Raw genomic sequence first — 24706 nt, forward strand, 5'->3', positions numbered from 1 at the left:
GGTTTATCTTATCAAGTGCCCCTGTGGGCTTGCCTATATAGGCAAGACTAACAGAGCTCTGCGCACTAGAATTAGCGAACACAGGAGCAACATTAGATGTGGCGATGAACGTAATCCAGTGGCAGCACATTTCAAAAAATATGGCCATAGTATCACCTCATTCCGTTACTGGGGAATTGAAAAAGTAGATATGCCCCCCCGTGGAGGCGATCATAATCGTCTCCTCCTCCAACGTGAGGCATACTACATTTACACACTCAATACTATGTCCCCCTGTGGACTTAATGAGGAGTTCGATGTCAAACCTTTTTTGTAATTTATTTACTTTATTGTAATTTATTTACTTTTTTGGAATTATTTAACCTTTTGGTTTGTTCTTCACTGCTGTCTTGCTTTTGTTACTCTTATTATTGTGTACTATTGTGTTTTTGTACATGTTTATTTGTTGTTATAGTCCAACATTATTGCCATTACTAATTTGAATACTATTTGTATACTTGTTTATTTTTCTTTTGGTCTTTTTATTAGGCGTTTATTGAGTGACACTGTTTTATACATGTTCCTTTACTAGCTACTTTTTATAGCTTTAACCAGTTTTATTTCTGGTAGACTATTGAATTACAGGCTTTTTAGCCCCTTCTACTGCTCAAGATCTTATATTTATAAATATGTATAGTATTACACTGTTAACTGTTATACAGATCTTGGTGGGTGTGTCTTTAAGTTGATCACCCCAGCTGTCGCGCATGTCACTAATGTGTCCTCTTTCTGGTTATTTAACTGGCTAGCCTACTCAGTCCTTCACTAGACCTGATGAAGATCCCATGAGGGGTCGAAACGTTGTCATGCTGAATATTTGAATAAACTACTCGTGGGAGCTCCTATTCCAGTGTGCGGACATTCCTCTCCTTCCATATTTTGAACAATAACCATTCCACATGTATTTTTTGACAGCTTCTCTAAACATTAAGTATTTCTATTCGAGGCGAAATGACGTACAGGCACCGGAAATGTATTCATTTTATGTATTTTACTGTTGACAAACACCGCATCTGATTACAAACGGTGTAATAACCGGGATGTCGCCAGAGGCATCGCCAAAAATACTTTAAAGTACTTATAGCACTCAGGTGGCACATGAGAAATAAGTGTTCAAATCAGCCGCGGTTCATGTGTTTATAGCCTTGAGCGTCAGCACGAACACAGTTGGCCGCGTTCAGGGGAGGGCGGGCGATCTTCTTTGTCAATGTACGATGTACTCTTCGAGGCTGGGGCGCCACCTGTTCATCAGGGCTGCTTGAATGGGGGGAGGAGTAAGACGGAGGCTCTACATTCTCCCGGAGGGGCCAGCTCTCGCTTGCAGGTATAGTGCCGGGCGTTAAGGGGAGAAAATGCTCATGTCGTGCAAATCATTTTGCACAGATGTCCACAAAACACGGCACAATTTGCACAGATTTCCATAAAACACCCCACAAAACTGTGAAAAGTGATGACTCATCACTAAACCATCGTTTTGTGGGGCCATTTGTAGACCAAGGAATGTTTTTTGTGCAAAACAAATGCTTGCAATGGATTCAGAATCATGACAAACCCCTAGTTAGACCCCTCACATCCTACTTAAAGCAGGGTTTTCTGGGTATTTTCCTCCTGTATAGAAAGTCGATGGGAGCCCAACTTGATTTGGCCACTGTGGCGACCCCGACCCCGAAGGTCGCCGACTCGGGCGCCCTAGCTAAATCATTAGAGCAAGCCCTGGGCTACAGCTGTGCAAAATGTGGCGCTTTTAGACTGATTTGAACGAAATGAGCATTTTCTCCCCTTAAGGCCACGCACTAAGGTGAGCCAGTAGGGTGCAACAGCAGTGAAATTGATTTGCATAACGACTAAATTGGGAGAAGCATTTTGGGTAGAAATAATTGGCAACTACTGTATACCCTTTTAATTTACGCAGTGTGGCTTGAGGAAAACTTCAAGGGAAACTCTGCAGAAATGGAGCCTGCCAAGCTTTGGCCGTTCGGTACCTTTGTTGGCGCTATAGCATAAACGCAGCTTTAAGGATTTTACTGTGAGGCAACCTTTGTGGGATGTTAAGCAAATGGCAAGCCATTTCTAAATAACTGTCAGTGCAGCAGAAATTTGTGTTTTTTTTTTTTGCGGATTTATCTCTTTTGGGTTTTTGGCAGGAACAGAATCGCCAAAGCCATCGGCTCCCGTAAGACATGCCCTGGAAAGCATCATGTGTTCCGGATCTAATGCCACATTCATTAACTCTCAAATACCTGGAACGCGTCCGAGTTACGTTAGATTTGAACCACTTTAACCATTATTTTATGCTTTAGCTATTGAAAAATAGCAGATATACAAGCTCACAGCGCGGCACCGAGTGCCGCGCTGCGAGCTCGATGATCTGCTATTTTTGAAAAATCGTGAAAATGTGCGCAAGTCTTTGAATATCTTTGACCCGACTTCTAAATCCTTCCTCTAAATCAGGGGTTCTCAAACCTTTAGTTGTCAAAGGACCACCAAAATTACAGGTATTTGGCCCACTGACTCCCATCTCAAAATATGTTGTTCCAGGGACCCTCCCAGAAGCAAACATTTGAGTTACAAATGTTCGCTTTTAAATAGATATGTTCAAAGACATTTTCAAAAATAGCAGATATACAAGCTCACAGTGCGGCACTAGGGTGCCGCGCCGTGAGCTTGTATATCTGCTATTTTTCAATAGTTAAAGCATTCAATACTTCTAGGCCCTAAATGGGTTAATTTTGCTGTCGATGCAGCACAATTAGAGGCCTGGTGAATCCGGGACTAATCCCTAACACTCCCAGGACATGAATTACAGTGGCAGGAGATAGGGATAAATGAGTTGGAATAAAAAGGTGCTAATACCCTCTATTATTCCAAGCTTAGAGTCTCCCCCTCCCTTATTACATGTTTCCATTTCTACCCTGCGGGGGTTTGGGTGTTCACTGATCCCTCCCTATCTCCTCTTACTTTGCTAATTATATTGAAGATGAAGTGCCATGATCTCCCCCCCCTCCCCCTAAAACATGATTATCAGCTAGTATGATTATACTAGAAGGAAGATCTTTTCCAAAAAAGTGTACAGAAAGAGTTGAAATTAGGTTTGTGTGTGGCCACACCCACCAGTTCATGAAGTATGCCTGGTTGTCATGGTGGGTGGTGACCCAGCTGAAGTTAGCCACACCCACAGTGTTGGGTGAATGGTAAAAGGGGAGGGGATGATTATATGATGTCATTTTATCTGTCTTTGGATCTGCACTTTTCTCCAGGAAGAAACCCCAAATACAAAGGGAATACATAATTGCTCATAACAACCACACCAGGGGGTCTAATGAAGTGCTGTCAACCTCCTAGACACATGAAAACCAGAAAAAGTACAAAACTATGGCACCACCTCACATTATGTACAGTATGAGGATACGTGTACCCGTACAGGGCTGTACTGTATGTAACAACTTTCTCAGGGTAAAAGTAACAAATGAGTTCTAATGTCGTGGCCTAGGTAGCCTAGGTATTGTCACAACTATCTCTGACAGAGTCACGCTGTAGAAAGTACAGTCAAAAAACGAAAACAAAAGAAGGTGTACAGCAGAAGTACAGTCAAAACACCCCGTCTAAAAGGAACTCATCAAAAACGTCCATGCCGTCTTGTTTTCTGTTGGGGTCTTGGTATTCAATTCATCAACATATAAAAAAAGCATCAAGAACGTTCAATACCATCACAAGTATAAAGCATACTGTATATGTTGTAGAGAGTAGGGGCTTTTAAGCCGTGACATCATTTTGTAGTTAGACCTCCATGCAGATTTATTATCAATATCTGTCCCTCGCTATTTCAACAGATTCGAGAGTATAATTATACCACTTTCCTTTCAACAACAAAGAGAAGAAAAATTAGTAAATAGTAAAAATAGTAAAAAGATTCACTGGCGCTGGGGCCTTTTGGCCCCAAAAGTTCTCCTCTGCCTACAAAATGCATGCGTGCGTGCGTGCGTGTGTGTGCGTGTGTGTGCGTGTGTGTGTGTGTTGCCGGGTGTGTGTGCGTGCGTGCGTGCGTGTGAAAAAGATAAACTGTGCTTGTCGATCATTTTGATTAATCGAAAACTTAATTGATAGAATAATGGCTAACACGATCGATATTAGTTGAAGCCGTAGTTGACAACTTTTCGAGCATTCCCTCTGCGGCGTCTGCCAGCGAGGAATATGTCACGTCAACCGCAGGTGTTTTCATCTTTGTCTTCCAGCGGTAATGAGCGAGCCATGTTGACTGATAGAATTGATTTGTTGTCCCACAGGAGTAAGAGAGGACACAAAGTCAATGGGCTGGACTATGATTCTAAAAGATGACTTTGGGGTCATTGGCTGGACACGGCGAACCGGGGACCACCGCCACCCCCTCCTCCTCCTCCTCCTCCTCCTCTTGTCTCTGGGCTCCATCCAGGTCCGCGCGGACATCGAGTTCCCCAGGGACCAGCATTTCTCCTGGAAGACGGGTAAGAGACACAGCTTGTTTAGGCCGGTTTACACTGCAGTCAAATCCAGCCCAAATCCGATTTGGTTCTCAAATCTGATATTTTTGGCCCGACTTTTCACAATGCATTTGCAAGTGACCAGATCGGTTCTGTGTGTTCTGACTGATTTTAACAACGTCAGCCCAAAGCTGCCCTGCATGCGGCGACTTATCTGCTTTGGTTACCGTGGTAACGACGTTGGCTTCATGACGTTACGTCACAACGCTGGCGCTAGTTGATCACGTGTTCAGGAAATGCGACATAACAGACAAGCGACAACAACAAAAACAAACACACGTTACAATATTGTTTTTCTCTCTTCTTTTCTTTACTCTTGTGTTTCGCTCTTCTCTCTGGTTTTATCTATTTAGCTCACGTGTTTTCTCTCTCCTCTCTTGTTTTTCTCATGTGCTCAGCACGCTATAATCAAATAGTAAATACTTGCTCTCTGTAATGACGTCGACGCTCCGCGCTCGGGTCGCGCAGCAAGTGACGATTGGACAGTTTGATGTGACTTGCATGTATGCGTATAACTCTATGGGGTGGATGTGGATACTGGTTTCAGACTGAGACAGATGTCCTCAAATCCGATTTGGATCGGATTTGAAACCACCTCTGGATGTGGTTTTTCAAAATCGGATTTCATGTGACCTGCATGTGACCCGTCTGCATTTAGACTATTTAAAAAAAAAATCAGATTCCACTTTTGATGTGACTCAGATCTGATTGAGGCTAGATTTCAGTGGCAGTGTAAAGCCGGCCTTACTTTCGGCTGCTCCCATCTGCATGCTCGCTGGTCCGCAACCCAGGGGCCGCCGGGCCAAAGCTGAATGGGTAGAGAGAGAAGCCCGCCTGGGATTAACGGAAGGGTTCGATTCCCGGGTTATGGTTAGGCTATGTGTCGACGAGCTGTCCATGAGCGAGATACTTAACCCTTAAGTGCTGTTCGGGTCATTTTGACCCGTTTTACATTTTCATTTGGAAAAAAAAGGTAGAAGTTAAAAATGTTTCCACCTGAAACTCACTGGCCTTAAAGATTCTTCTGAGATGAACATGTAAAAAAAATATTTTTGCACTACACCCATGCTACACCCCCCTCATATTTTTTGAACCTTAAGTGCTGTTCGGGTCATTTTGACCCGGAAGCACAGAAATACACAGTATTATGCCAAAACACAGACACACAGTCACCCCCACTTCTAACACCCCCCTTCCGAAGCCCCATTCCGAACCCTCCCCCCCTTCCTATAAGCATGAGCAATATTGCCCACTATTAAATGAAGTATTTTTTTTTACATGGATTTCAGCTAAATCAGTAAAAACGCCTAGCTCTTTCAGTGTTTAATGTGATATAGCAAAGCAGAAATGCAAACATTTACCAAATATATCATATGAATTGTTTGGCATTTAGTCAAAGTCAATGTATCATGATGATTTGTTAAGTTAAAATTTATATTAGTGTTGTTTTTTTTAAACCAAATATCCACCGGGTCAAAATGACCCGAACAGAACGAAGGTGTAGTGAATCTGAACAGAACTTAAGGGTCCTGTAACTGCCATCAGCTGTGTGAACCCTAGTCAAAAAATCCTTTAGGATTCCGATAGAAAAATCCTTTAGAAAATCCTATAGGATATCTTCTTATAGTATTATAAAATCCTTTAGAAAATCCCATTAAGAATCCTTTACAGTTTTGGAACAGATCCTATTGGATATTTTCTTATAGGATAATAATCCTTTAGAAAATCCCATTAAGAATCCTGTAAGAATCCTTTACAGTTTTGGAACAGATCCTATTGGATATTTTCTTATAGGATAGGTGCCTTGCCTGGCTGCCACCTACCAACAGGGGGTGGTGTTGTGCTGACTGATTTATCAGGCTATCAGTGTTAAGACATACAGTATTAGATTTGACATTATCATTGACATCTTGAGTGAGATTCGAACTTACGACCTCCCGTGCTTGAATCCTGCCCTGATCCTCTGCGCCACAGCTCCTGTTAGCAAGGATTGGTTTTTGGTCCTATTTGACATTTTATAGGATTCAATAGGATTTCCCCTACACAAATCCTATTGGATTTTTTCTTATAGGATTATTATCCTATAAGAAAATATCCAATAGGATCTGTTCCAAAACTGTAAAGGATTCTTATAGGATTCTTAATGGGATTTTCTAAAGGATTTTTCTATCCTATTGGATTTTTGAGCGGTGGTCACACCGTCTCCATAGCGTGGCCGTGTGTGTAGGTATGTTTGTTTGTGTGTTAGTTTGTTTGTATGTGGGTGGGTCTGTATGTAGCCTCAAGCCTGTGTACCTTTTCTGGCCACACATGTTAAGGGAGGGGCGCTGTTGTCCAGGCCACACACACACACACACACACACACACACACACACACACACACACACACACACACACACACACACACACACACACACCGGGGGGGGGTGTGGAGAACCACCGCTCAGTTCACACGGGTGTGATTTTTTTTTCTTATAGGATTATTATCCTATAAGAAAATATCCAAAGGGATCTGTTCCAAAACTGTAAAGGATTCTTATAGGATTCTTAATGGGATTTTCTAAAGGATTTTTCTATCAGAAATCCTACAGTTCCAATAAAATCCTATTGGAACTTTGAAAAATCCTATTGGATTTCCAAAGTTAGATATAACCCAATAGGATCCTATTGGAACTTTACAAAATCCAATTGGATTTTGCAAAGTTCCAATAGGATCCTATTGGACTTTACAGAGTTAGATATAACCCAATAGGATCCTATTGGAACTTTGCAAAATCCAATAGGATTTTGCAAAGTTCCAATAGGATCCTATTGGACTTTCCAAAGTTAGATATAACCCAATAGGATCCTATTGGAAATTTGCAAAATCCTATTGGATTTTCTAAAGTACCGATAGAATCCTATAGGACTGTATTGGAAATTTGTGAAAAACCAATAAGATCCTATAGGATTTTCAAAATCCTATAGGATTATATTGGAAATTTCGAAGATCCTATAGGATTTTTTGACTAGGGAAGCCAAAACAGAACTTCCCCTGTGGGATTAATAAGGTTCACATAACTATTAGGCCTACACAGGTTTGTGGCTCAGGCCAAATCTCTGTAGTCGGTAGGGCTTGGTATTTTGATTTCGTAATATGAGACTAGATAATTATTGTCTTCTGGATATTACGATATTGTAATGATAGGGCATAAGTGTTGTCTATAGCAGTGGTTCTCAAAGTGGATTCTAGGGACTTAGTGGGTTCTTTTTTGGGGGTCTAAATTGACCCATGCAAGTCTGTAACTCTAACAGCATACACATGGAACCAAATGAACCCTGACGGGTCCATGTGGTTCCATTTGTATACTGTCAGAGTTAAGGGGAGACCTTGAAATGTGAAAGTTTCAGAACCACTGGTCTATATATAGTTCACCCCCCATAATGACTTTTTTTCTATTGATTACTCACCACATGGAGACTTGAATTCATGGATATGTTGTTTTGTTTTGTCGCATTCCTAAGACAATTGTTTGAGGAGGACTCTGTGTGTCTCCATAGGGATCAAAGCAGGATCTTTGTGTCTCCATAGGGAACCACTGCTGATCAAAGTATTGGTAGAATTATTGTTTGAACAGCTAAAAACCGCCGATCCACCAGCTCACAACGTTGTGATCGATTGTGGGATCATCTATTTTCACATGTTTTTGATGATATGTTTAGTGACGAACGCACGCACGCACGCACGCACGCACGCACGCACGCACGCCCCTGTGGGGCGGCATAGCTCAGGGATAGAGAAACCGTTATTAGAGCACGAAGGGTTCCCAGTTCGAATCCGGGCTCCCCCTGAGTTAATGTCGAAGGGTCCTTGGGCAAGACTCTGAACCCCACATTGCTCCCGGTGAGCTGGTTGGTGCCTTGCATGGTTTCCTCCGCCACCGGTGTATGAATGTGTGCGTGAATGGGTGAATGTAATGCACAATCTCTGTAAAGCGCTTTGGATAAAAGCGCTATATACCGGTAAATGCACCATTTACCATTTACACACGCACGCACGCACAGAGCGTCATTATTACAATACCGTACCTAGATGACTTTTCTGCTCAGCTGATCACACTCTGCGTAAAGGAATCTGTGGCATTTAGTCATTTTAAGTCATACTGTGATACACAATTATGGGTAATGTGTAATTATGTTGATGCTGCTTTGGTTACAATTGGAATAATTCGTCTCTCTCATTACCCTAACAACCCCTTGTATGAGGATTAATTAACGGAACCACTCCAGGGCTCTTTGTGTGCACGTATACTGTGTATACTGTACATCTTTGTGTGTGCGCGAGTGTGAGCTATAAGCACATGCTCCAAGACTCATTATGACTGACCTATTATTGGAGGATACACATGCGGGCGTCAGCGGGGTTCAGCCACAGAGTAACCGGTTCTTCACTAAAAAAAAAATAAAAAATATATATCGTCGTTGTCGGGTGAAAACCTTGTATCCAAAACAGTTCCTTTTGCATTTTTCATTTTAAAAATGATTGAAACTAATGAAAACAGCCGATCTACACACAACGCCTCGCACCGCGAGGCGTTGTGTGCTTGTAGATCTGCTGTTTTCACTACTTTTGTGCAACGGCCTTGTACGATGAAGCAGGGCTTTACTTTGCGAAAGAACATACAAATTTGAAACTTGGAGATACAAGGTTTCCACCCGACAACGACGATATATAATCATCCTGTTTTACTCTCTCCGCCAGTGTTGCTTTTGACAGCACATTTTGATTTAGTTTTAGTCATAGTCTTTTGAGTAAAATAGTCATAATTTAGTCAGGTTTTAGTCTAATTTTAGTCGACTAAATATCATACGTTTTTAGGCAACTAAATCTACAATTGATTTAGTCAACTAAAATGTATTTTGGCAGGCCTTGATGACATCATAATAATGCTGAAAATAGCAGATCTACAAGCTCACAACGCTTGTAGATTGGCTATTTTCACCTGAGAGCAACCAAACATAAAATGACTCTATTCTCCACTAGTCCCTCTCTAACGATTTACTCTAGTTTTTATTTAGTTGACAAAATTGTCAATTTATTTAGTCTTAGGTTTTAGTCATCACAGCTTATTTTTTTATTTTGTTCGTCATAGTTTAAGTCGACCAAATCGACACTGCTCTCCGCCCCCACAGTATGGGGTGCACTGGCTGCACACAAGGCTCTGTATTTGAGTATGGTGATCAAGAGAGAGCTCGCCAGTATTCCGTCGGTGGTTAGCATACTAATATATGCGTCCCGCAAGACCATCCATCTCCGAAAGCCGCGGCCCCGTTGGCTGACAACCCCTGCTCAGATTGTAATCATAATGATGTGTATGGTTCGGTAATGTGACACACAGTTAATGTGACTTTGCTTTGGAGTAAATAATGATGTCCAGGTATATGTGCACACTCCTGGGGATTTATGGCCAGCCGGGCCGTGGCTCGTTGAGGTGGCACCGCGGCGGGGGCGTGGCTCATGCTCGCTCGCTTTGCCTCCTGAATGTTGAGTCCAAGAAAAAAGGAGAACTGTAAAGCAGATCCATATAGGGATTTAATTTATCGTGATGTCGTCGTCCGTCACGCACTGGGATTAATTCAACGTTTATTTGCCGCGCTGCATATCCGGTACCTTTTAAACCCTCTATAATTTGTAAAAGGTATTTATAATATACATACTTGATAGTCTTTTTTCACTCTCTATCAAATGTCTTTTGCAAATGTTCCACCTGCAGGATAATGGATTTTGATTATTGTGATAATATCGTAAATCGCGATTTATTTTGTCACAATAATCATGATATGACATTTTCATATCGTCCTATCGCTAGATCCATAACAGTTACAAACGTGTATTGTGTCTGTTTGTTATGAACACGAGTGAGAACATCTTTCTGTAGCAGCTTGCTGAGGATTAAAAAAATAAAGAAAAAAATAACTTTGCCTCCCCCCCGTCCCGCTCACTGTGCGATTAGCACTTTCATTTTTCACTCCGCGGTCGGGTAATGATACTGCCCAAGTGATAAAGAGATTGATTAATTTCACTTGAAAGAGCGTATGTTCAAAAGCAATGTAATCCGGACACCAGGAGTGAGGATTTGACATCCTTACCGAGTTAAGACGGCTTATATGAGTTGTTGCTTGACTGGGAATGAGGATCGTTTTCTTTTTTAAAGAGGAAATCTTGCACTTACACACCTTACCTTTGAATTTATCCTTCTAATTCCACTTCAGTCCCAGAGGAATCGTACTTTTCAACAAGAGGTGTCACATTGATTTAGGTTAAATCTAGAAACCGAAGCAGCAGAAAGTAACTTCAATTTAAGTACAGCCAGTTGGAACGTGCAGGAAATAAGCCATTTGTCGTACAATTATGGATGAATTAAGCGTATAATCAGCCTGGATGGTGGATTTGGTAGTTCAAGTACATTTTTATGCCAATGCTTTCATACTTTTACTCAAGTACATTTTGAATTCTGGACTTTTACTTGTAACAGAGTACTTTTACATCTTGTCTATTTTCAAATAGCCTAGGTAAAAAATAGTGGATGGATGTATGTTTTATAATATAACTAGTCCTGTGCCCGGGGGTGTGCACAGTATATGAGTGCACAGTATATGAGGGATTGAATGTCCCTGAGGAATCGTTGTTGGAGAACCCAGACCGGTGCCCGTTGGGCAGAATGGGGGAATCTCGCTCTTTCGGACGACCATCATTTCAACAGCGGAGCGTCGGGAGGGTTAGCGACTCACCCCACGGAGGTTAGGGTTAGGTTTGGGTGTCGAAAAGATGACACATAGAAACAGCGAAATGCTCCCAGGCAGAATAGTCACCATTGGCGTCCAGTTGTGCAATCCCCGTTGTATCCGTCTGTCTGTCTGTGTCCCTTTCATTCCCATACATTATATGGAGATCTCTTATCTCTGTCTGTCTGGCTCTCTTTTATGCCCATATATGGTGTTCTGTGTCCGGGCCAGTCTGTGATGTCATCTCGAAATTTGGGCACTGTAGTGATGTTAGTCATCTCCAAATTTGGTCACTTGTTTCATCATGTCAGACAGACATTAGTTGGGCATTGTTTCAGCATGCGGCTGTTACAATGGTGACGACACCGTTTAATATCAGTGATGTCAGCATGCAGACTGTTTCACCCGTTTATGCCCATATTTGGTGTTCCGTGATGTCAGTCAGTGATGTTGGGCATTGTTTCAGCATGCGGTTGTTACCATGGCGGGGACAGTGTTTAGTATCCGTGATTTCAGCATGCGGACAGACATTCCGTAAATTAATAGTTAGATAATGTATATCTGCAAAGTAACTAAAGTTTTCAAATAATTGTAGTGGAGTAAAAGTACAATATTTGGATCTGAGATGTAGTCGAGTAGAAGTAAAAGTATTGGAAGGTACTGTAAGCTAGGTGTTATTTTTGAGTGGTGGTCACAACGCTCCTATACGTGGCCGTGTGTGTGGGTATGCGTGTCTGTAGCCTGCAGTAACCTTTTCTGACCACACATGTTAAGGGAGGGGCGCTGTTGTTCAGACTCACATTCACACACACACACACACACACACACACACACACGCGCAAGCACGCACACGCACACACACACACACACACACACACACACACACACACACACACACACACACACACACACACACACACACACACACACACACACACACACACACACAGCCTCCACCGCTCAGTTCACACGAGTGTGATTTTTTGGTTATAGGGTTAAAGCACTAGTAAGACGCCTTAGGGCGACCAATTCTTGGCCATCTGGCCAGTGATGTATATCGGCCAGTTACCGATATATGGAGATCCATGTACTGTATATAGTACATCCCTTTTATGCCCATACATGGAGATCCTTGTCTGAACCAGCAGCACATATATGGGCTGTCTTCCTCCATATATGGGAATTCCCCATATTCCTGTTAGATATGGGCTTAATATTGATGACATCAGGGATCTCCATACATGGGCATAAAAGGGATTCTGTTGGAGTGGTTCCCATGACATCACAACATACAATATATTTTATGCCCATACATGATGATCGCTATCTGAACCAGCCACACAGATATGGGCCATGTCTTGGCCATCTGGTCAGTGATATATATATATTGATGACATCAGGGATCTTCATATATGGGCATAAAAGGGATTCTGGGGAATACCCATATATGGACTTTTATATAGGTGATGTCACCTGTGATATCACCTGTGACGTGTCAAAGGAACCAACCTATAGACTGTCAAAATGTGTACACACACGGCTTCACTTCTACACACGCAGACAAGCTGTGACATTTCTCATGGTAAACTCTAATAGTAACATCCTGCTTTTTGCTACAGAACAGAACATACATGTTGGGTGACGCAATTCTAGCCAATCAGCAGAGAGTACCCATTTATCAGCTTTCATGCGTATAGTGTTCCAATTTTGTCTGCTCTTTCCTTTGTGTCATCACTTCCCATTTCACTCCTTTAAGCTGTCTGAGTTCTCTATCCTGATTGGACAACATAAAGAGCTGGAGAGACATGAACAAACACTCTATACGCAGTGGTTCTCAACCTGTGGGTCGGGACCCCCAGGGGGGTCCCCACATTATTTTCGGGGGTCCCCAGATGATTAACTTAATGTGAAACATTGTTTTCTCGCTCAACAGTAAACAAACCAACATGAAGTTTAAGTGTAATGTATAGACTAGATCGGGTATTCTAAAGCGACAATTTAAGGACTTTTTAATAACATGACAAATTAAACATTGGCCAAATTGTCAAATATTAGAGGCAGACATTGTGAAAATAGCTGATCTACATGCTCACAACGCCTCGCAACCTTGTGAGCATGTATATGCTATTTTCACAATAGAACAGTGTTATACTAAATGTAATGCCTCAACTCTCAGTGCTCGTCAGGGTGGGGGGTCCCTAGTTAAAATATGATTATATTGGGGGTTGTGGCCTGAAAAGGTCGAGAACCACTGCTCTATAGCAACGAGTCCTCTCAAAATAAATAAAAATCACTTTTAACCCACCTTTAAAATCCTATCGAAGTAAGAGTGACAAGTGATTCAAAAGAGGCTGGTACATGTTCGCTCCCTGAAGATGCACATCTCTTGGCGGAGCGTCAGGGCTATAATGAAGCCATTTAGGCTGCATTCTTCTTCTCCTGACTTCATTAGCGTCTGTGAGAGCCGGATGGAGCGCAGAGGTGATGCAGTTAATAGCGCCATCATTTAGCTCTTTAAAAAAAGAGCGTTCGGAGACATTTGAAGAAACAACCGCGTTTAATCAGCTCTATCTGGCGCTCCCTTATTATACAATTGGTCGTAGAGGCTCTTTCAAGTGGGAGCCTCTTAACACACTGACTGCCAGGTATTAATTTGTTCATTTCACATCCTCTCCCAGTAGTCTGAGCGTTTCGTGCACAAATCGTGCACTTTATGATAGAAGCATGACATTTGGCACACAGTTAGAACATGCCATATGGAACCTTTTTGGCTATAGGGACATCCCAGATTTGTCTTGGGAAACTTGTGGGAGCCATTCAAAGTTGGGCTCTCATAGACTTTACTATAGAGTAAAATAATACAAAAAATTAAACTAGGGTTTTTTCGGGATTCTGAATCCAATGCAAGCATTCGTTTTGCAAGAAAAACATTCCTTTCCGAAACACACTGTGAAAAGTGACGACTCATCACTAAACAATAGTTTTATGGGGGCCGTTTTTAGCCCAAGGAATGTTTTTCGTGCAAAACAAATGCTTGCATTGGATTCAGAAATGTGAAAAACCCCTAGTTTGACCCCTCACATGCTACTTAAAGCATATTTATTTTTTGTATTATTGTACTTTACATAGTAAAGTCTATGAGAGCCCAACTTTGATGGGCTCCCACAAAATGATTCCATATGGCATGTTCTAACTGTGTGCCAAATGTTATGCTTCTATCATAAAGTACACGATTCCATCAACATACTGCCCGAAATGGCCGGACTACAGGGTTTTTTTTACCTAATTTTGCCGACCCGCGGAACGTATCATGTGATGTAAACAAAAGGCAAAGGAGGGGAGGACGATCGACCTTTCTTTCACCCGGAAAAGAACATTTGTGTCTGCGATCATCTGTTCTTTAGTTAGGGTCTGTAGAAAAAAACCTTTTTTGAGGTGAGATGGAAATATGAGTTCACTGTGCTGTGATAGGCCCATGGGGGTTATTGCTTTGCTACATCAGACAGAGTAGAGTCAAACAAACTCAGAACAAGTCCTATAAGAAAATCAATTCCCATAGTATCAGCATTGTCCTTGAGATGGTAATCTGAGTTAACATGCTCTGTTGTAAGCTCAAGGGGCTTTCGGCTTTTTACTACTGTGGATAGCGTGCACACACACGCACGCACGCACGCACACACACACACACACACACACACACACACACACACACACACACACACACACACACACACACACACACACACACACACACACGCACACACACCCACACATACACACACACACACACACACACACACACACACACACACACACACACACACACACGCGCACACACACACTGTAGTCGCAGTAGTCAAACAATCTCACCACAAGTCCAGTAATAAAATCAATTCTTCTGTGTAGTTCTGATATCAAATTACAATAAATTCCAGCCCTTTGGGGTGTATCTCATGTTAGCGTGTTCCCTGTGCAATTATCCTCACAACAGCAGGGCTTCTGATTGATCCGCTGTTCCACGATTTGTTTCTCCATGTAGACGTGTTTTGTTTTTCCAAGTAATTTCATTAGCGTTGCTGCTCGCATGTGGGTCCAGATTATATACTCCAGCTGGGCAAATTGTGGATGACTGAGAACAGTAGAAATAGTGTTTTTTTTCCTCTCTTCCTCTTTTTTTGCACAATTCATTATAAAAAGGACTGTCCACACGCACACAGAAATAGAAGACTTTCATCATTATATGATTGTATATTATCAACAAATTGACAAAAAGGTCTGTCACAAGTAGGGGTGGGACGATACGCGATATGATCGTTTATCGTGATAAAAAACACTCACGATAATGGTATTGTGGAGATTTAATTTATCGTGATATCGTCCTCCGTCATGCACTGGGAGCAATTCACCTTTTATTTGCCTACAGCTGCATATCCGGCACCACCTAAACCCTCTGTAATTGTGGGCTCGCCTGGAAGGCGAGCACACGTATGTTATCTTCATTATTTATCTATCAGTCAGTCAGTATCCTCAAAACTTTGGCGCGATTCATCTCTTAAACGCTTACACCTTTCAACACCATTCAAATTTTTATGTGTTCAGCTTACTGAGGACACGTGTGCTTGTATTTTTGGTTTTGAAATGTTTTGTAGTATAAATATAAAAAAATAAAAATGTTTAACTTTAAGCACCCAATGCATTTCCAATGGGTTTAGCAGAGTGAGACAGAGGAAAGGGACCCATGTTTATATTAAGTCGCTGTGGCTGCAATATTCACACTTCAGATATGCTATTTATATCAATGCGTTCACACAGGTCTGCTGTCTGATTTGATCCAAATGTCTAAGCTGTGTGATATATAAAACTATAGTTATAGTTAAAACTATAAATAAATGTCCCTCTGCACTCTACTGATTGACACAGCTGTGATTAAAGGCTTGGCTGTCATTGGCTGTTCTGTGGTGATTTAGCCTTACATAAGTCGGCCCTGCAGTGACAATGCGAAAGTCTCGGCAGATAAGTCTTAAAGGGGAAGACCACCCATTTTCAATATTGAACTATGTCATTAATATACCTTAGAGGAGTTGTGTGGAAATAAAAAGAAAGTTCCCCATCTTCTGTGTTGCCTAGAACTGGAGGATTGATTTTGGGGTTTGTATTGCAAATTACAACTTGATGACATCACACATTGTACTTTACAATACAAACCCCAAAATCAATCCTCCAGTTCTAGGCAACACAGAAGAGGGACACACACACACACACACACACACACACACACACACACACACACACACACACACACACACACACACACACACACACACACAGTCCCCGACTAAGGATTTGTATAGTCGACTATGATTTTAGTGTAATAGCGCAATAAGTGTAATAGTGTAATAGTGTAATAAGTGTAATAGTGTAATAGTGTAATAGTGCAATAGTGTAATAAGTGTAATAAGTGTAATAGTGTAATAAGTGTAATAGTGTAATAGTGTAATAAGTGTAATAGTGTAATAAGTGTAATAGTGTAATAGTGTAATAGGGCAATAAGTGTAATAGTGTAATAGTGTAATAAGTGTAATAGTGTAATAGTGTAATAATTGTAATAGTGTAATAGGGCAATAAGTGTAAAAGGGCAATAAGTGTAATAGTGTAATAGCACAATAAGTGTAATAGTGCAATAAGTGTAATAGTGTAATAGTGTAATAAGTGTAATAGTGTAATAGCGCAATAAGTGTAATAGTGTATTAAGTGTAATAGTGTAATAGCACAATAAGTGTAATAGTGTAATAAGTGTAATAGTGTAATAGTGTAATAAGTGTAATAGTGTAATAGCACAATACGTGTAATAGTGTAATAGTGTAATAAGTGTAATAGTGTAATAGCACAATAAGTGTAATAGTGTAATAAGTGTAATAGTGCAATAGTGTAATAGTGTAATAAGTGTAATAGTGTAATAAGTGTAATAGTGTAATAGTGTAATAGTATAATAAGTGTAATAGTGTAATAGTGTAATAGTGTAATAGTGTAATAGGGCAATAAGTGTAAAAGGGCAATAAGTGTAATAGTGTAACCGCTGCCCCTTGTGACGTGGGTAGAGCTGCGAGGGCCCGGTCATCGCTGCTTGCAGCTTTAATTTAATTTAATTTTGATTTAATTGTCCATACCGTTAAAGGACCAGGTCACCTCTGGGACAACCAGATCTTATTTTATTGTTGTGTGGGACACGATCAACACAATCCTGAGTAATTTCTTGTGTTCAATCTTTGTTTTTAGATATTTTAGTATTTCAGCATGCTACAACTGGTCATATGATGCTTTGTAGCATGATATTGCATCATCTCATGCATCATATGATGCAAAATGCATCATATGACCAGTTGTAGCATACTGAAATACTAAAATATCTAAAAACACAGATTGAACACAAAAAATAACTCAACATTGTGTTGATCGTGTCCCACACAACAATAAAATAAGATCTGGTTGTCCCAAAGGTGACCTGGTCCTTTAAGTTCATGTAATAACACTGCTTGTCTACATTGTATTTGCATTACCATTTTACGTCAGTAAAATGAAAGAGAGCATTGCCTGGGAACTTGACACTTTTACTATTATTGTTTTGGGTTGGAAGCGAGCCCACACTGTTTCGAAGGAACAGTATTTCTAGTTGGTAAAAGGTACTTATAATATACGTACTTGATACAGTCTTTTTTTCACTCTCTATCAAATGTCTTTGCCAAAAAACAGCCGATCTACAAGCTTGTAGATCGGTTGTTTTTTTGGCAGATGTTCCGCCCCAGGATAATGCATTTTAATTATTGTGATAATATCGTAAATTGCGATTTCTTTTGTCACAATAATCGTGATATGACATTTTCATATCGTCCCATCACAAGGCATCAAATTGGAAAAGAATCTACGACAGCATAAATGTCCTCGTATTCTATCCTATATTACTCTATGCATTTGATGTATTACCATGTTTACCTTGCTTACTCTAAATCGCTCTGGATTAAGTCTGTGTCTGCTAAATGTCTAAATTGTAATCACAATTGTAACATGTGTGTACTTGGAGCTCATGATGCGACACATGTAGGCCAAGGAAAGACTGCAGATCATCACTGGGACACACCTGGGTATAGGACTACTGTACACCTATAATTAGGCCTATTCTGTGTCTTTGTTTATCACACCCTGAGCAAGCCGATACGCATTGATGTTTTTTAATGCTTGTAGCCCATATTTGATAAAGACCCGTTTACCTAGCTCTGGTCCTGACACACCCCGTCGCTAAATGACTAGACCGGGATTTCTCAGCCCCCTACGAGCGCTCAACTTGAGTCAAAATAAACTAAACTACTTCACTACTCACCAAACCAAAGGTAGTTTTAACGTTGTTGAAAGTCTATTCTCCGCGGTGGGAAACCTCTCAGCACCCCACCCACTCTGTAAAATACATTATTTTGTCATGAAATAAAACGCATCCAACTCGACCGCCGCTTATTTCCCGGGTTGTGAACCGTTGTGTCTGCGGTGGCCGCTGGGTGGCTCGAGGTGGGTGCGTTTTATTTCATGACAAAAATAATGTATTTTACAGAGTGGGTGGGGTGCTGAGAGGTTTCCCACTGCAGAGAATAGACTTTCAACAATGCAAAACTATCTTTGGTTTGGCCTGGACTTGGAGGTTTTATGCCTTTTTGGCATAGCCTTTTTTCCCCTTTCATGAGCACTGGTGGTCTGAGGGATACCAGTAACTTGTTTTTTCTACATGTAGGCCTATGTTCTGAGTACTGTGGATGAGTTTAGCCCAAATGTAGTGCCATGGAAACCACCTCTTAAATAGTGTTTTTTTATTATTATTTCAAAGGAAGATACATGTAAAAAGTCCTGTTAACTTCAGTTGGAGACGGTTGATGTCCTCAGAAACAGAACACTTCAGCTGGATTCATTTTGAACCCTGTGAGCATCCGCATTTCAATACGACACAAACACACACCGTGTTCATCCAGCGTCAGCATCTCAAGACAGTATTCGGTGTGTTTGTGAGTGTGTGTTGTGTGTGTTGTGTGTGTGTGTGTGTGTGTGTGTGTGTGTGTGTGTGTGTGTGTGTGTGTGTGTGTGTGTGTGTGTGTGTGTGTGTGTGTGTGTGTGTGTGTGTGTGTGTGTGTGTGTGTGTGCGCGCGCGTGCGCGAGGATTTTGTCATCACTCGAAATAAGTGTTTTCCAGAAAGCCTTTAAAGACACAGTGGCTCATCTTCTAAAAGTTATTTGTGTGTGGTTATGGCCTGATATAAAAAGAAAAATGCTGCTTTTATTCTTCGGGATCAAGTGAGGAATTCATCCCAGATGGAGCAGTGTGCCGCACATCAAAGCGCCCTTTCCTCCTGTTTTTTTTTTACTCCAAAACAGCACTTTTATCGATTAACTTCCAAGTGAAATATGTCTAACACAAAGCTGTTTCAGACTACACCGTGAGGCTGCACTAAATCAGCACAAAAGAAGTCTTATTACTTTTTTTTTTTCTCCCCTCGAGAAGCGTGCACGCCTCCAGTGTGCAAAGTATCTTTATTACAAACGAGCAACATGTTATATTCCAAAGGCACTTCTGTGACTCCCTCGTCGCCGCTCCACTCTTTGTGGCCTCCAGGGGCCACTGTTGCTGAGAGCGAGGCCTTATATTTAGTTAGATTAGATTTCCGTGCTGCATTTCATTGTGTTCTGTCATTGGTACACTATCGGCATGAACTAGTGTCCCCCTATTCTGTCCATGACATGTCATAAAAGGCGAACATTTTGACGAGGATCTGTGAACATTTTGCTGAAAATAGCTAGCCTCGCATATAGCCAGACAATAACACTGCGTGGATATTAGTCTGGTTCTTCTCAGTGTTCCATTGTTTTCCCCCAAGGGGCGGTTACACAAAGATTGTAGTTAGACCTGCAACCAATCAGGGTAGCGCAAAGGTGATACACCCGCCCTACATTTGCATACTGGGCCCTGGTTGGTGTCAGTGTTATATTTTTTCCCCCCCAAGGGGCGGTTACAAAAAGATTCCAACCTTCAACCAATAAGAGTAGCACAAAGAAGGTGATGCGCCCGCCCTTCATTTGCATAATGGGCTCCTGGTTGATTCCTCATGATTTATGAGCCGTGAACTATTTGAATAACTGAGCGGGACCAGACCTAATCTGCCAAGGGCAATTTTTCTTTACAATGGTAGATTCGTCTGGCTATGCAAGGCTAGAAAATAGCAGCTAAGAGATTTGGCGTATAGGGAAGGGGAATAAAAGGAAGAGGAATATAGGGTTTAAGTGGTTAAATGTGCACCTGAGATATGCCTTATTTAGTTTGCGATAAAAAAAGAAGAAAAAGTGCTTATATGTTTGCTTGTTTTTCAATCATGTTATGTTTTGTTATGGTCTTTCATTGGTAAATTAAAAGCAGGTAATATGCCTTTGTTTTTGGTGATAAAAGCGCCGTTGAGCTCCTCTGGAGAACGGCGGCTGATTAAAGCCTCCTTGCAGTTCATATAAATTATGTGGGAACTTTCAGCTGTTAAGAATCAGCTGAAGGGCAATGATTTTCAAGAGAATGAGAAATCAATGAAGGTTTTCATTAATGAGATGTGTCTCGGCGCCCAAGTCAGATTAACACAAAGGCTTATGGCGTTCAAGCCCTTGGGAGTGTGCGCATGCACGCACGCACGCACGCACGCACGCACGCACATCATACACAATATATTTTCCACATGTCCCATGCACATCCCCGATTAAGAACATTAAGATTCAGGTACAAAATTGGTGGGCCTTTTACTAACGTCGATGCCAATGTCATGTTGTGTCCATGTAAAATATGAGCGGCCTGCCTGGCCTGCCTATTTATTTGTTCTGGCATGCAGGTTTCACATGTGGCAATTTGATGTATTCCTCAACAACCTGACACTACAACATGCCTAGAAAATGCACCCATGCATGCAAGCATGCAAGTGGTGGACGGTAAACAAGTATATTTAAGTACAGCACTTACTTAAGTAAGATGTTTTCAGTATCTGTTATGTACTTGTGTATTAGTATTTTAGGAGACATTCCCTCTACTACATTTTAAAAACAAATGCAAGTGCACTTTTGACTCCACTACATTTCTAGCGAGGGAAAATGTCTTTCTTTCTTTCTTTCTTTCTTTCTTTCTTTCTTTCTGCACTAAACCGCCCCTGGGTCTTTCTTTCCTCTGCTGCGTAATGTCCTCCAAACGCTTGAGTAATGACAAGAGAATGAACATTTTCATGATTAAAGAAAATGGAGAATCTGGTGGTATGGAGATTGACAATCCATCTCCACGAAGGCCTTCCGTCTCCCAGACTCTCTTGCATTGCTGATGAAGGCGAAAAACACGATAATTGGACATGCTGTAGAGGATTTTGTTCTCAATATAACAAAACAGGGCGCCTTTGGTTTCTCCCAACGAAAGAAAGGAAAGGAAACATAATCCTGATGATTGCAGTTGTCACATTTTAACTCAATTAGCGCCGATCCCGAGAATACTCGTGAAAAATACTCGAGTAGCACATGGTGCCGATCCCGAGTATACTCGCGAAAAGTACTCTATTACTGTAACGGTGGTTCTCCTACCCTGTAGCCTGGCGGAAGTCCTGAGACGATCGCCCTCGCCGATTCATCATCGTCACGGATCCATGAGCACAAAATAGTAATCCCATAACATTGAGGCAGACGGGGAATCTCATCTTTAATGTCCATTATCTCAAAACAACACTTTTAAAGGGAGGATGGCAGTAGATGTTGAAAAGCACCGATCCGCCATTACACAACAGTATGTTGATGACGAGCGTTTCCGGTGAATGACGTGATGACGTCAAACCGGAAGTGTTTACGCTATGGACTTCTGGCCTTCAAAATAAGACAACGGTCGTGGATGCAGCCTGCGGGAGGCACGCTGGACATTTTAATCCGTTAATTTCAGGAGCACTAAATGAGTTAAGGGAGAATTTCGGCCAAAAAAGTCAGGCGTGGCAGGCATGTAGTGGAAAAAAATGACTTTCGAGTGAGATAAATACGCAGATTAACAATGTATCCGATTGTTCCTTTCTGAAGCCCTGTTTGGGTAGGGCTTCAGATCGAGCAAAAAAATTATATATTGCTTCTTTAAAAAAAAAAAACACCTGGACCATCAGTTTGGCGACCAAATAAGTAAAGGCAAGATAGCCGTTTTGGGCTGTAATTCTCCTGTAAGTTGGTCAGTAGAGATATTGCTAAAATGACATGTTAATTCTGGCTTTAGGATATGTCATGTATTCCACCACCATAAGCAATTTAACTGGCATCCCTAATTTTGGACATTTCATTATAAAATTGCAACGCGTTGTGAGCTCGTAAATCGACTGTTTTCCCAGCGCAACATTGTCATTCGAAGAACACATAGGGCTTTGCTCTTCTACACCGGATTTGAACCCTGTTTTCTGCGCAAGTGCAGTTTTTTTTATTATTATTATTTTTTTCTTCATTGAGCTAATAGAGCTTGCCTGTTTGCTCAGGGGAACATTTTATATTGACCATCAGGTCAGAGTTGGTGTCAGATCCTGTGTCTTACTGTAGGTGAGACATGACCTTTGACATCTAAATCAGGGGTTTTCAAAGTGGGTGACGGGGCACCCTGGGGTGCCGCAAGATAATTTGATCATATTTGGAATTTATTTGGTCACTTAAAAAAATATTTAGTATCATTTTAAACTTGAAGATAAAGTTATTTTCAGTCAGTTCTAACCAAAATGGCTATTATCTCAATGTTTTCCTCGCAACATAATCACTAAAATATGCTATATATACGGTATAAGGTGCTGGGAGTGAAAATTATGAATATCGTCACTGTCAGGCAAAAACCTTCTATCTCCAAGTTTCAAATGTGTATGCTTTTTGGTCAAATAAAAGCCCTACTTTATCATACAAAAGTGTCACACAAGTAGTGAAAATAGCAGATCTACAAGCACAATCGCGAGGCGTTGTGTGCTTGTAGATCGGCTATTTTCACTATTTTAAAATAACACAAAAAGAGAAGGTTTTGGACATACAAGGTTTCCACCCGACAATGACGATATGTAGGGGTGCCTCGGATGAAAGAAATATTCATGGGGTGCCCTGCTGAGACCAAAAAGTTTGGGAACCCCTGATCTAAATGTCTCCATAGAAGAGCAGGGAGACGCAGTACAACCACCCCGGTTGTATAATATTATTGTATAAACATACTCTACCATGCAGATTTGACAAAATAATTGTTTATTCATGAAAACATGGTTTTATATAATGCCGCTTTGATATCTGTACCTGTGTAGGTGTACAGTTCATTTATGTGTTAAATTTAAAGAAAGCGATTAGAACCATTGTGATTTCAGTTTGAAGTCAAGGCAAATTGTGTGAATGTGCACAGAACTGGGGCATAACAATCGCAGGGCCATAATGAGGGTGTAATAGCATTGATACAATAAACAGCATTACAAGCATAATTCAAGTTCCCTTAAATGCCTGGCAGGCTTGTTGAAAGCCGCTTCCTTGTTTTTTACAATGTACAGTTTGGCAAATTTATTTGGGCTTGCTTTGCTGCAGCTAAAAGACAGTTATTGCCCAAAATAGTGGTACAATCAAACCGAAGCACTGCTATTATGGTATGCACTGGTACTTGAGCATCGATCTCATATAACTGCAACGACCCTGGTTTGATTCCAGCTGGGGCCCTGCCCTGTCCTTCCCCACGTCTCTGTCCTCTGTTTCCTTTACAAATGGAGAGTGCAAATTGGCGTTCTTATAGGCAAAGGTTTCTGTTGTGTGCTGTGTTGTTGGCAACCTTTCTGCTTGTCCTAGATAAAGTCAAACAGAGTAAATAAATAACAACACACACAGTACTATATGTTTTTTACTTGTGCCATCAGAGCGTGCACACACTGTTCGGTGCTGTCTGTATCTGGCCGACAGTACAAAGGCCGGGGCCTTTAGCCAATGAGGGAGCAGCATTCTCGTTGCCTGGCTCCAGCCCGCCCATGGGATGGTGTTTTCCTCTGGTGTTTCAGTCCGAGTGTATCAAAGGGTGCGTTCGGAAATGCGCACCGGGTGGCGAGTATTCCTACCGTAGGAGACAGGGTTACATAAATTAGAAGGCGCGGCTTGTGATTGGCTGGAGCGGAGGTCTGGAGCGCTCGGCTGTGGTCACTTGGACTGCGCGGGCGTTTATCGTGGGTAAATATAATGATTGCATTTACCACGGCTTCGTAACGCCCTGGCCCGCTCTTCGAGGGCACTCGCGCCTGCGGCGCTCGGGCGCGAAGAGCAGGACCAAGGTCCGCTGGCCTTCGCGCCGCTTGCAATGTCGTGGACAA

The 24706-nt window shown here is 41.6% G+C and overlaps 1 protein-coding gene across 1 annotated transcript in view; it reads left to right on the forward strand.

Moving 5' to 3' along the window:
* Nucleotides 1-4345: 4345 nt before the first annotated feature.
* thsd7ba (thrombospondin, type I, domain containing 7Ba) overlaps nt 4346-24706 on the forward strand; it is a gene marked incomplete at both ends in the record, with an annotated part of 450762 nt that continues 430401 nt past the window's right edge. The window contains one exon of the mRNA XM_080752925.1: nt 4346-4520. Coding sequence (XP_080609051.1) covers nt 4346-4520 — 175 coding nt within the window. The remainder of the gene's footprint in view (nt 4521-24706) is intronic.

The sequence above is a fragment of the Nannobrachium achirus genome (assembly GCF_963921795.1).
Source record: "Nannobrachium achirus genome assembly, chromosome: 22".
In the NCBI taxonomy this organism is placed as follows: domain Eukaryota; kingdom Metazoa; phylum Chordata; class Actinopteri; order Myctophiformes; family Myctophidae; genus Nannobrachium; species Nannobrachium achirus.